This window comes from Phyllostomus hastatus, unplaced genomic scaffold, assembly GCF_019186645.2.
Source record: "Phyllostomus hastatus isolate PE091 unplaced genomic scaffold, TTU_PhHast_1.1 phas_scaffold_78, whole genome shotgun sequence".
Lineage (NCBI taxonomy): Eukaryota > Metazoa > Chordata > Mammalia > Chiroptera > Phyllostomidae > Phyllostomus > Phyllostomus hastatus.
In genome coordinates, this window is record NW_025334041.1 from 13820409 (window position 1) to 13834695 (window position 14287).

A 14287-nucleotide genomic window follows, 5' to 3' on the forward strand; every position below is an offset into this window, starting at 1 on the left:
TCCAGGTAAGTGAGTTGTCTTATTTTTTAAATCAAATATCTTAATCATAAAGAATGAATACAATAATCAGCGCTTATACTGGGGAACAATAAAATTAACCCTCCACAAAATTCTACTTTCTAAGATTCAATTCAACTGGTGTGATAATTAAATAACATTAAAATATGGCCAATCATAAGGGGTGAGAGCTGCATCTTTTTTTAAAGATGAAGGAAGCTTGGAATCATTTGGGAGCAACTTCCACAAAGAGACTACAGTAGCCCTCTGTATCCACAGCTTCCACATCCACGGATTTAACCAACCAAGGATAGAAAATATTCTTTCAAAAAAATGTCACATTGCCGCTGAAGTGTACTGTGTAGTTGGGCCTATGATGGTCATGGTGGTTGTGATGGCTGGGTCTGTACTGAACATATACAGACTTCTTTTCTTCTCATTATTCCCTAAACAACACAGTATACCTCAGTATACCTGTGTACTATTTACACAGCATTTATATTATATTTAGTATTATAAGTAATCTGGAGATGCTTTAAAGTATATGAGAAGATTTTATAAAAGGGACCTGAGCATCCGTGGATTTGGGTATCAGTGGGGACCTAGAGCCAGCCCCCTGTGGACACAGCTGGGAAACTGCTGATCAGCAGAGGAGCTGAAGGTGTTTGTGATTTCCTTCCCCGTCAAAAAGAAAGCCTTCCTAACAGCCCCTCCTCCCGTCTCTGGAAATGGGACTAGAGAAGGGCCACTGCTTCCAGAGTTTTCTTTCATTTCCCAGGCATCTCAGAACCGGTGTCCTGTTGGGCGGCACTCCGGGAGAGAAGCCCACCAGGACGTGCCCCCTCAGGGCCCCCGCACGGGGCCCACTGCGGCGCTTTTCTGAAACGCTATTTTTAACGTGTTCCAGGCCCTAGCACAAAACACAGACCTTAAAGAACGCTTATGCAGAATCCATGCCGAGTCTCTGCTGCTCGACCCCCCGGCTGCTGCCAGGTCGGCGGACAGTCTGGCAGAGGTGGGTAAGGCTTCTCCTCCGGTGGCGTCTCCGTGGTCCCCTTGCCTCCCCCCCAGAGGGGGGCTCGCACCCACCGCCGCACCCACAGCGGCCCGGGTGCCAGGCCCTCCTGACTCTGCTGCTACCTGCATGTTAAAGACTGTTTCCCCCCAGAACTCTTCTTCCCTTCGTGTTTCTTTCCCCCATTTTTCTCCTAAGTACCCCCCCGCCCCATTCCACTAGGTGTGACTGCCACGGGAACTGTGGAGAGATGAACATTTTCTCTTCTTCTGAAAAACCCCGATGTCCCTGACCTGAGCCTCCCAGTTCCCCGCCGGCGTCTGTGCTTCCTCTGTGCGGCCCCCTCTCTCTCTTCTTGGCCGTTCCCTTCTTCCTTTCCCGTGATTTTTTCCTTTTCTTTCCTTTTAAAAGCACAGCCTTACCCAATGAGGGAAAAAAGACTCTTACTACAATTGAAGGGTTTTGGCCAGTTAATAGTACCTTAAAAATGTCTCTTCTCAAGACTTGAGGTGTTCGTCTAAAATACTCTTTGTGTTTGCAATGAGAAATTTCAGAAAAATACAAATGAATTGCTTGAGAAATGGAAAAGGGTAATTAGGGTTAAAACTGTTTTTTAGCTATCTCTTGTGTTTATATGCCTGCCTCAGATATGCTAAATATTTTATTCACACATTTATTAGACTGAGTGCATCTCAAATAAAAAATAAAGAAGGTAACATACAAGGTGCATGTGTGTACATTTAAAAGGAATTTCTAATACCTAATCCATCTTTCTCCCTTTCCTGTCCTCAAAGAAAACAAAACCTCACACAATCCCTTCGCTCCCTGGGAGGCTGCGGTGTGACAATAAGGGGAGGCTAAAGTCGGTCGGGGCCCAGCCTGCCACGCCCAGGGGCCCAGAGGCCGAGAGGCCTTCAGGGCCGTTTGGAGCACAGGCGGCAGCTTGCTGGCAGGTGGGACTCTCTCTTCTGCTGACAGCGTGCCTTCTCTCCACGGAGCTCACAGGCCCTTTACTACACCTGAGACCAAGCTTTGGTCACCTGTGAACTCTACACATTCGCTCCCCCCAAGAGATCTTCTCAGTCATTCTGGCCCAGGCTGAGACGGAGTCTCCCGCAGGCTTGAGCACCTCTGCGTTACCTGGGGCGGCCTTCGCTGTCAGCCTGCACCAGGAAAACACGGGATCAAAGAGGCTCAGAAATCAAGGGGAGGGAGACGAGTGGTTCAGTCAGTTAGGTGGGCACAGCACGAAAGCAGTTTGGGGAGGGGTTTGCATCTCCCATTGCACATGAAAATGAATCGCCAGTGAATTAGAGTTAAATATAAAAATTCAAACGGAAAAGTATTGATTTAAATATTTATCAAAGGGCTTAGAGTAGGGAGGCCTTCCTAACTCTGGAAGCAATAGGAACAATGACAAAAGAAATGTTAACTGGATCTGGCTATTGTTGTTCCTCGGGGGGAGAAATGGTGTGTGTGAAAAAATAATGCATGTGATAGAATAGGAAAAATGTTTTCAGTGAAAAATGACAAACTCAGCTAATGCTAAGGAGGTGGTAATGTATGTCATGTTTAAATCATTAATAAATAATAGCAAGCAGCTTAAGACCTCAACAAGTAAATGGGAAAAGAGAAACAATTCATCAAAACCCCTAAATACAGATAATTTTTTGAAAACTTTTTATTTAGTAATACTTATAAATTCATAGGTAATTGTAAAGAAATGCAGAGGGAGGGCTCAGGTACCCTGACGTAGCCTCCTCCAAAGTTAACATCTCAACATGTAGTTTTTTAAAAGGAAAAAAGTTCGACCTAAATCTTAACAGACAAATGTCAATTAAAATAATTAGATTAGCACACAATATGTCTAAAGTATTTGGTGCCCTTATAGGTATAGAGAAAATAGAGGTTCTCTTACTTGTTGATGTAATTAGGTAGTGTGTATTTTGACTTAAACATCTTAAATAATTCTTCTGAGAACTGATTTTAAGGAATAATGAAATGTAATCAAAGACGCATTTGCAAACACGTTCTCCATCTTTACAAATTTGGAAACGCCCTCAATTTCCAATCAAGGAATTGGTTCTCTGTGGCACACAATTAACGTAAAATGATGTCTATCAACTGAAGCTTATTGTCTCCAAGAACTCTTAACGGCCTGGGGAAAAGATCCCAATGTAATGTTAAGTGAATATGGCAGACTACCCAAGACTTTGTACAGTGCAATCCCAATTCTTCAAACTTCAAAAAAATCCATATACAAATATTTTAATACAAAAATATACCAGCAGATCAATAGGAGCCACATCTGGGTGATGAAACTTGATGGGATGCTTATTTGCTTTTTGTATGTCCTATTTTGAACACGTTACTTTTATCTTCAGAAGAAATGTTAATTTTGAAAAGAGTGATTATGCCGCAGTGTTGTTTGGGGGAAGTTTATAAAATTAGGTAGGATATTTCAAAGGCAGTTATTTCAAAGCAAAACTACATGTATAAAAAGGATTGTAGAGAAACGTATGAAAACAGTCCCAGTGGCGGCTTTAACGTGCCGAGACTGTGTGTTCCCTCCCCTCCCTTCTCTCCATGTACTTGCGCTTTCGTAGTGTAAAAAGTAGATAAACAACTGCTCCTGCCTTGCAGACTTCAGGGGATGTTATTTAATTGAACTGACTAGATTAATATTTTTTTTACTGTTGTTCAAGTACAGTTGTGTCCAGATTAATATTTTAACACATGAGGTCCTGTGTTGTACAAGACCCTGTGAGATCAGTAGGCATTTATAGGAAGCAGCCAAGAAATCTTTCTGACGCATCAGTCTGGGCGAAAGGCAGAGAGAGCGTGAGTGGCTGGTGATAAATTAATGAGTAGAACGGGTAAATAAATCATGAGAGTCTTCTGTGGCAGTGGCTCACCAGAGACAGGACGACCCCGCTGCTTCGGCAAGCGTTCGGGGAGCTCCGTTACTCACCCTGGCGTCTCCCCTTGTGAGGGGGGAGGCCTTGGGTTTGCAGGTGGCAGCAGAGGTGCGTCATTTACAGGTCCTACAGTGATCCTTTACTCGGGTAGAGAAGAAGCCTGCGTTTCAGAAAGCTGTATGGAAAGCTCTGGCTGCAGTGGCTCAGTGCACTGAGCGCCTGCCTGCGAACCAAAGGGTCACTGGTTTGATTCCCAGTCAGGGCACGTGCCTGGGTTGTGGGCCAGGTCAGGTCCCCAGTAGGGGGCACATGAGGGGCCAACCACACACTGATGTTTCTCTTCCTCTTTCTCTCCCGTCCCCCTCTGTCTAAAATAAATAAATAAAATTGTTAAAAGAAAAAGGAAAGCTGGGGTGCATATTAAAATGGGTAGGGTCTTTCAGCGAATACCTTGGGCCAGCTGTCATAGGAAGAATCCAAGAGCAAAGGAGACACATTTAAATGTGTCCCTGGAGTAAACATTTCATAAAGAGACCACTTGCCCTTTATTAATTATGAAAACCTGCTGTGGCCCTCCTGTTTTAGCATCCCCATCACGGGTATAATTTGTTTATGAGGCTGAGAAGCGTGTTCTAAACTTGTAACACTTCTGGGAAAGACATAGAAACAGCTCCTTTGTCAGCCCAGTGAGAAACGGGAACTAATGGGAAGTCCAGGGCAACTATCTTCTCCATTTGGTAGAAATCAAATCCTCATGTCCTGAGTCTGTGCTCATTCCTCAAGGTCAAGTCAGGTGTCACCTCTTCTGGGAAGCCCTCTCCACACACCGAGAGTCCCCCGACAGACTCAATCTCACCTTCGTCTTCACTTCTAGAATCCTTATGCTCCATGGTCTTGGTCTTGTGTACTGGATGCGTCCTCTGCCACGCTCATTCAGGCCAGAAACCTGGGCTTACCCATCATCGTGTCCCTCCATGGCCAGCGCAAAGCAGTTGCTAAATTTGTTGAGGCAAATAGAATTTTCACTTACAACTTGAATAGAAAGCAACATTCTCTAGTGCACAGGTGGCAAACACAAGGCCCGAGGGCCAAATCCAGCCCTCCGCCTTGTTTTATCTGGCCCGGCACCTTGTTTCTACCCAGCAGCAGCACTGACCTGTTGCTTAATTGTTAAGGAGTAGTTGCATTTATACAGTTCTAAAATTACATTCGGCTCTTTGAAGGCAACCATGAGGCTGATGTGGCCCCCAGTGACAATGGGTTTGACACCCCTGCCCTAGTGGAGAAGTCTAGAGCCTAGACCCAGTGAGGAAGGGGATGGAGAGCCAGGCCAGATGAGAAAATCGCGATATTCTATTGTGTTATTTGTGCGTAGCGGCTTCTGAAGGGGACCGGGAATTTCCTTCCCTCGAAGAGTCATTGTGGTTGGAGAGAGACAGAAAAGAATTTATTTCCTTCATCCATGAATAATGAATGATCTGCCACCAGGGGCACTTCTGGACCAAAACACACTGTTCATTTGCCAACGGATAGCTCAAAAGCAGCGTATTGGCTCAGTGAGCACGTGCGGCCGAAGAAAGCTACATCGCTCTGAACCAGCCGCACAAACACATGCGTTCAGTACAATTCAGAGGAAATTTCAAACATCCTGCAGTGGCAGAAAATAAGAGGATGTGATTCAGAGAGCGTTGGGATTCTTTTCTCTGACGTGGGACAAAGACTGACTTGGACAGTCTTTCTCTGCCTCGAGTTTGCTCATGTGCCTGAGCAGCCGGCGATGTGCCCGTACGTGAGGTGCCCGTTTGGAGGAGACCTTCACTTTTCACTTTATTTTGTGTGAGGCTTGTTTCTCCTCCACTCTGGAGCTAACCTCTGCTTCGAGCTGCTTGTTCGCATGGGCCTGTGACCTTGCCTATCATGCAACAGAATCCGTTGTTTATTTTGCTGCTCTTGAGACTGTTTCTAAATATATGTATTTTTTGTTTTTGTGTTCAATAGGAAAACTCCACAGATGACAACCGACCTCTGGTCCATCAGCTTTCCAATGAGAGCCGACTCTCCATCACTGACTCCCTTTCAGAGTTTTTTGATGCACAGGAAGTTCTGTTATCTCCAAGCTCTTCAGAAAATGAGGTTTGAGCACTGCTTCCGGTTAGGGGCCCCAGAATCTCTCTTGTTGCTTTACCCATTCTCTTGATGCCCATATTTAGAAACACTAAACTCCATTGCTGCTTTCTACTATTATATTCTGAGGATCTTCTTATAACTCATACCCCTCCCAAAACACAAAAGAATACAGGATCTTAGAGAAAAAAGTTTGTAAAAGTAGGTATTGGGCACTTCCTTATTTCTGTTACCTGATTTGTTATCCCTCTTTTCAATTACATGCTAATCATTTTGACTCTTAGCTATTTGATAATGAACTACTTCTATTACAGGGCCAGAAATTAGCATCTTGTATTTTTTTATCATTGAATTTGACCTATATTAATTTACAGCACACTATTATTATGTTGTTATACTGTTGTAATGTGGTTATTATAATAATTTTAATATATAACAATATTGTTTTAAGTTGATGCATAAAAACATGCTTTCCTGAATAGGTGGTGTCATAGTTGCCATTGCTGTGTATGAGTGTGTACTGGTAATTTTACCCCTTCAGTATAGATGCACTAATTTTGTTTATTAATTTCTATAGAAGATTCTTTTTGCACAAAGAGTTCAAAGACGAATTGTAACTCATTCTACCCAAGCACTAAAAAATTCTGAAAATGCAGCCTGAATTAATAAGAATTGTAGCAACACCTAATATGTTGAGTTTACCTGTGTTTTCCTTGTGAGAACAAGTCAAGAAAGTTCAAGGATTTTAATAACAGGTGTTCACTGTGAACACCTCCTGTGCAGACAGGTGTGTGGGCCTGAATAAAAAGAGCATCCAAAATTAGGTCTCTAGGTTTGCAATATGGGATTCAAGCTGTTTGATGATTAGTAAATGTGTTATGGAAATCTGGCTTATTTACTCTCACTCTAAGGCTTATTATTTCTTCTTTCTCATAGGTTTCTGAGGATGATTCGTATGTCAGTGACATAAGTGATAACCTTTCCGTGGATAATCTCAGTAATGATTTAGATAGTGAGAGACAAACTGTGGGTAAGATTTAAATTATTTGATCTCTAAAAGCTTGGATCTTTTTGGATTACTAATAAACATATGCCAGTTCTATAAACTTAAAGATTAATGCAACAGATATCTCTTACATGGTCATTCTTTCTGCAAACATATTAGAATATAACTTTTTGTCTTGAGTTTCTAGTGGTGTTTATAATTTAGGAATTCTATAGGGCTTATATAGTAAACGTTCTCTTGTGAGTAGTAATTTAGATTCAGATCCTTTCAGATAACACATATAAAAATAATGAACTTACATCTCCAAGAAGTGGGGGCCCTCAAGTTACCCTAAGATGTTCATTTATTACTGGTTGATCCCAGGAGTAGGAATGAAGCCCAGGAAATGTTGTTTGAACCACAGGGTACCTAGAGTGTCTGGCTATTCCCAAACAGCTCTGATTTAGCAGTTCTGTGAGCAGACTGAAGTCTGTTTAGCAAGGTGCCCTTATGAGGGATCTGTCTATTGGACAGTTCTCTGCAAGAGCACCGTAGCATCATATACTTCCAGTCTTGGCACGCTGTGTGCCTTGCATATCTCGGTTTGTCTGAGCCATGCATTGGATCCCAAGAGCACCACCTGTTTTCTCATCTACAAGGAGGACAGGGACTGGGTCAGGTCCTTCTTGATATTTCAGTGCTTCCCGGCTCAGCAAGCATGTGTGAAATATGAGGATTTTGAGTTGTTATCTGAATGCCCATGAGTCTACTCTTTGGGGACCACAAGAAAGGCAGGTCATTTGACCACCCTCTGGAAGAACATCCTTCTAGCATTCCACTTGCTGGAAGTCAGACGCTCATTAGGCTCTATCTTGCTTGAAATGTTTCTGGAAAGATGAATGTTTTGGTGGGAAAGTCTAAGAATCAATCAATGGTTCAAAGCAGAAGACTGATACCATTAGGAGCTACTTGCTTTCTAGAAAAACAAGGTGAATTGAAAGAAAAATAAAGAAACATCACTTAGTCCCTTGCCATATAGTACACTGTGGATAACGAAGACCAACAACTGAAGAAGTCCTCTTTGAGCCCTTAGGAAGGGGGCCAAGGGTTCAGAGGTCAGAGTTGAGAACAGGGGACTTGCCCTCAAACCTAAAACCACAGCTGTGCTGAGTTGACACCAGCCAGGAACAACATGTCAGAGGTTAAGGTTGGTTTTCTCTACCTCATCCACAGCCATTTTACTAGGATGCTGACCAACACTGCCTCGAACAAACAACGGGCTTAACTCAACTTTCTGCTCTGGCAGTATTTGGAAACAAAAATAAATGCCCTCCAGTTGCTGAGGAAGATTAGATTTCTAAACGTCAGTGCTCTGCTGAAATGATTGGATATAGAAATAACTTTTGCAGGGGAGAACAATGGGGAGCACAGAATGGGGACAACTGTAATTGAAGAACAATAAAAAAAGAAATAACTTTTGCACCCATGACAGAGGTTTGCCTACAAAAGGAAATAGGATGGGATCAAGGCCTTGATAAATGATCAAGAATTACCCTAGAATTTCTCTGAGCTCATTTTAAATGCTAGGCATTTGCCGTGCTTCCTATTGATGTCTTTTCCCCCAAAAATCACACAGGAGCTGCACCATATGGGTGCTGTGGGGGGGTTAAGTCGTTAGGAATACAGATTCAGGGGCAAGATTTCCTTGCTTAACCCCAGCTCTGCCTCTCACTGGTTATGTGTTCTAGGGCAAGGACTTACTTGTTCTGTACATCAGTTTCTTTATTCATAAAGTGGGAATAATAGTACTGTTTACCTCAAGAGGGTGTTATAAAGAATAAGTGAGATAGCCCTGGCTGGTGTGGCTCAGTGGATTGAGTGCTGGCCTGTGAAGCAAAGGGTCACCAGTTCGATTCCCAGTCAGGGCACACGCCTGGCTTGTGGGCAGTGTCTCCAGCAAGGGGCACATAAGAGGCAACCACACATCGATGTTTCTCTTCCTCTCTTCCTCCTTCCCTTCCCCTCTCTCTAAAAATAAATAAGTAAAATAAAAAATAAGTAAAACTATTTTTTAAAAAAGAGTAAGTGAGATAATGTGTACAATACTTGGGAGACTTGCTGCTGAGGGTAAAGGCTAGATACGTATTAGCCACTAGTAGTAGTCGTAGAGTGTTCTTTCAAATTTAGATTAGTTTAATCTAGGAAAATATTTTGAAATTACATGGAAAACTGTTTTAAAAAACTCTAATCATTTGCAGCCATTTACTTGTGTAAATCAGATTCTTACCCATGTTGAGCAATGGAAACAAATTCAACAATTAACTGGATGCTTAGATAAACATAGGACTGCAAAATAGGACCCCAGTTTCATTTATACCTTCCTGTTCATCACAGTAGCATCTTTATTCAGGGTGATTGGCTCTGTAAAGAATACCTGTTAAATATTTATTTTTAACAAATAGCTATATTCAAATATGATCAGCTCACCACTTTCTCCTAAGTTGGTGTAATGCAAAAGATTTCATTTGAAAATAGGGTCTGTTGGGATGGGGAAAGAATGCCAGAGCAGGAGGCAATGGGAGCTGTCACGAGGGAAGAGATTGACAGAGGCATGAAACTCGACATGCAAATGCTTCATTCATCAGGAAACCACTGGACCAAACTGAAAGCAAATGTCAAATGGGGATTAAATTGTCAAACAAATACAAAAACAAAGGATTATGTCTCAATGTATAAATAGGAAAGCAGACGATTCCGAAGAGAAGAAATGTTCTTGAAAGCATTCCAAAACACACTAGGAAATTTCTAAATGGAATTTAAAAGCAAGAAGACAACACTGTCCATCTTACAATTTGCCAAAAATTAAAAGCACACGATGACAGCCCTGAGGAGCCCTCGGGGTGGGGGGACAGTCACACAGGCTGCTGATACACGGGAAACTGAGACAGCCTTTTTGAGGAGCCCTCTGGTTGTACAACTCAAAAGTCTAACAATGTTCATAGTTTTTGGCATAGTAATCCCATTTCTGTGTTTCCTATGAAAATAATCAGATGATCAAATATCTAGGAATATGAACACTCACTACATTGTTGCATCATAGCAAAACATTGCGATACGTCCAAGGCCAGCAGGGGACAAGTGATTCATTCAATTACGGCACTGTAGTGTGGCATTTTATTTACGGTTATTTAAAAAGGATGTTTTGGAGGAATTTTGACTAGCACGGGCAAATACTTATATTACTGAATAAGCAGGACAGAAATCTAAACATGTAATATGAGTTATATCCATGGAGAAAACACTAAGTGAAAATACTCCAAAATATAAATCACTGCTATTTCTGGGCAGTGGGATGATGGAAGACTTTCATTTTCTTCATAATTATCCTGTAATAAACACAATTGTTTGTATCAGAATTTAAAGCGATTTTGTAAAAAAGATTTTAAAAGTTTTGGGTTTTTTTTTTCTGGAATTTTAAGTGCTCTTTAAAAAGAGTGTAAAAATGAAAACAGTAACCTGCTCTGGACATAGAAACCCAGTTTCCAGTTTCAGTATAAGTGTGTGTAGAGCACGAGGAACTAGCTTTTGAACAGGAGCTTGAAGGCCTCTGTGAATGCAGTCCACGAGGTTTAGTGCATGTGATTTTGGTACTTAATTTAGTTGTGCAGAACTCTTTTTATCTTATGACTTTCCCTCATATTCTGAATCACTGATTAATAGTAAAACTGAGTATTTTATTAGGTAAGGTTTCTTTTATGGGTTTCTTAAAAATAATGAAATAAAGCGAAAAGACTTATAAGACAAGGAGGCTTATTTCCCTCTCAGAGCCCGTTCTGGGAAGCGGTGGGGAAGCCAAGTCCAGAAGACGGACGTGCTTGCCGGCGCCCTGCCCCAACACCAGCAACATCAGCGTGTGGAACATCCTGCGGAATAACATAGGCAAGGACCTGTCCAAGGTGGCCATGCCGGTGGAGCTGAACGAGCCCCTGAACACGCTGCAGAGGCTCTGCGAGGAGCTGGAGTACAGCGAGCTGCTGGACAAGGCCGCTCGGATCCCCGACCCCGTGGAGAGGATGGTGAGGACTCAGCCTGCCCACTGCGCCTGCGCCACGCTCAGGCCCGGCCGAGCCAGCACCGCCAGAGCCAGAGCGACAGCCAGGGCCCCAGTCCCCTCTGGTGTTCCCTGGGATTGTTCTTTTGATGGTTCATTTCTCAGTGGCATCTGGTTCCCCTCTGCCTGGCTGTTTTCAGTCACCTGTCAGGACTTGCCATGTGGCGGGGAAGTGGGGGACGCTTCTCCATGACAGCTGGTGCCTGAGGGTAGTTCTGCGCTGTGGGTTTGTGCGGCTTCTTCCCCGCAGCCTTCAGAGGGATTGTTCTGATCAGCCTGGCTGGAAAACGTCTGTCTCAAGGGCTGTCAGGGTGTTTATTTTTACTATCCGGCTGGACAGATTTAATTTCTCAAGCTGTTTTTTTTTCATCCATGGTAAATTTCCCTGGAGGATGTTTTTGTTTATTTTTGGAATTGCCCAGGCTCCTGGATTTTCAGAAAATAACACAGAAGAGATTTTCACATAAGAAACATTCTTCTTCCCCCACCCCTTCTGATTCTACAGAGCTGGGGATGGGGGGGAGGGCGGTGGTTGTTGTCTGATTCTATAGAGCTTTTTTTTTTTTTTAAAGCTCATCCTAGGAAAATTCACCTTCTGTTCTCTACTCAGTTAGCATTTCCAGTGAAGGGGCTTCCAAGTGTTTCTCATCCTTCCCCATCTCGTGGGGGATTCCGTGGTGGTGAGACTGTGGAAAACTCAGCCTTTTCTGCAACTGTGGCTGACTTTGTTCTTCAAGAATTTCTCTTCCCCTTTTTGCTTCCTCACATGCTACCTGCTAAACAGTAAGGTCATTCACTGTGTGGGAGGCTGGGGCTACCTTGTCTTCCCCCAAGAGTTTCTGTCCTGGGCGTTTGCCGATTGGCTAAACCGGAGTTGGTGCACCCCCATAGCTTCAGGCCCTGAAGTCACCGCCCTCTACCTGATAAAGGACACCCTTCTTTTCTAAATTCTAAGCATTCTGCAATTTCAACCTCAATTAAGGCTTCATTACTTAAGTGATTTGAAGATTAAGGGGAGCTCTAGTGGGTGCAGAGAGACATCCCTCAGTCATTCCGCAGTCTCTGGGGACTTCTCCCATCACGGGATAATCAGAGCAGGGGAGAGAAACAAGCACTGCATCTTTTCAATCTTCTTTGTCGCTCCTCCCCAGAGACTCTCGGCCAAACAAAGGGAAGCACATAGCTTCCAGGGCAAGTGTTAAAAGTCAGCATCTTTAAAGAAAATGATTGGCTTTGAAGATGAAAGTATTCTTAAAGGTGCTTCATGCTTGTGGCAATTTAGAAGCCCTCAGGTTGTTCAGCTGATTGATTGGTGTGGTTGACCTTGAGAAGAAGCTTGAGAAAGGCGGTGCATTCCAGCACAGTGCATCCTGGGAAAGTGCTGGGAGCACTGAGGGGGAAGCTTACTCTGGGGTCCAGTTCACTCCACTGTGGGTGGACTCTCTCTCCTGTTCCAGCCCAAAAGGAGGAGCCTGCATCGGGCCTGCTCCCTCCCTCCCATCTCCCCCAGTGTTATGAATAACACCAGGCTCATTTATACATTTTGGTATATTTTAAACTGTGAAGGTGACTCAGGGTTGGTTCAGCATTCAGCATAGACAGGGCGGCCTTGCTGTTTAACAGGTAACACACATCTGAGGGAGCAGAGAGAATAGACACCCAGGTCTCCGGAACAAAGACTGAATTGAGCATGTGCGTTGGTTTTTGTAAACAGTCCAGCTGCTCTGGAGTGTTCTGTAGTGTGAGCTGGTAAAGTGGATCCTGTTTGCAAAAGGCTAAGGGAAGTTGTGCAACTAGTGAACATTTATGAAGGGCATTCATCTTTTTTTTTTCCAAGATAAGAAACCTCATGAAATGTGTTGGGAAGAGGAAACGTGGCAATTGTTACTCAACAGTATAAAGGGAAAGCTGCCATTGTACTTAGGGTTAATTTTTTATCTGCCCCCATCAACCCCAAAAGACAAAAATAATAATGTATGTTTTGTTACCCCAAATAAAGATGCTGAGAGCCTCACAGGGAGGGTGTTTGTGAATCTTTCATGTCCACCCATAGTTTTCCTTTCTTTTCCTTCTTGAGTTTCCCCTTTCTCCTCTCCCCAAAGCAGAACTTTGTAAAAGGCACCGTGCTCTGTGCTGGTGGCCTGTTGCCCAGGCTTAGGAAGTGACGCTCACAGATTTTCTTTTGTCAAAATGAATTTTGAGATTTCTGCAGTATCAGATTGGGAATGGTTCAGCTTAGGATGCTTATTCCTGAGTTTTGAGGGAAGTTTGGCTTTTTTAAGTGCTCTTCCTCCTCCTCCTCCCCCCAAAACCTCAGCACGGCATCAGGATTCTCAGGTATTGTCAGGTTTAGAGGTACTGCCCTCTGCTTAACAGCCCCCAAAATAGTGCAGTTCATGGTACATATCATCATCTCGAAAGCCTATGCCAACTTTCGGCATCAGGACAAATGGGGAGTTTGAAAACGTTTGGTTCATTTGTTTCCGGGGCCACAACAAACATTACTCAAGCCTGCAACTTTAAACCAAAGTTGGTTTGGTTGTCTTTACACCTGGGATGAATCTTTGGCTTTCTGAAACAAACCACGGTCACAGAGAAATAACTATGTTTTTCTCTTACTTGCCTTAGGTGTACGTGGCCGCCTTCGCTGTGTCGGCCTATGCGTCCAGCTACTTCCGAGCCGGGAGCAAGCCCTTTAACCCGGTTCTCGGAGAAACGTACGAGTGTATTCGTGAGGACAAGGGCTTCCAGTTTTTTTCAGAGCAGGTGGGTGTACACCCTTGCTGTTTGTGTACATGGCCTTTTGTCCGCTTCTGCTGAAGGAGTTGCTTATGCCTCCCCTTACATGTGCTTTTGAAATATTTATTTTCCTCCTTTCACCAGCTTCAAAGCAACTGAGATGATTACAGTGCTTTTACCCATAAAGAGAAGGATCACGTTCCCTTCCGTGGAAACCTAGCCATCACTCCTGGGCACAAAGGGTACTAGCAATGTGAGCTCCCTCACTTGGCCATAGGCATTGGCCAGGCCTTTCTCTTTGTTCCAAGTCCTAGTGAGAGAAAATTTCAGAGTAAGAAGCAGTTGCCCAAACTGCCACGTAGAGGTTTAAAACGTGTGCCCTCAACGTGCTGTCCCTG

The 14287-nt window shown here is 43.6% G+C and overlaps 1 protein-coding gene across 9 annotated transcripts in view; it reads left to right on the forward strand.

Moving 5' to 3' along the window:
• Nucleotides 1-14287, forward strand: part of OSBPL3 (oxysterol binding protein like 3) — a 157899-nt gene that overhangs the window by 120134 nt on the left and 23478 nt on the right. For 7 of the 9 annotated variants that reach the window (XM_045827450.1, XM_045827448.1, XM_045827454.1 and 4 more), the window contains 5 exons: nt 905-1012; nt 5929-6063; nt 6991-7084; nt 10865-11115; nt 13779-13916. In XM_045827450.1, coding sequence (XP_045683406.1) covers nt 905-1012; nt 5929-6063; nt 6991-7084; nt 10865-11115; nt 13779-13916 — 726 coding nt within the window. The remainder of the gene's footprint in view (nt 1-904; nt 1013-5928; nt 6064-6990; nt 7085-10864; nt 11116-13778; nt 13917-14287) is intronic. The other 2 variants (XM_045827455.1, XM_045827456.1) reach the window with 1 other exon arrangement.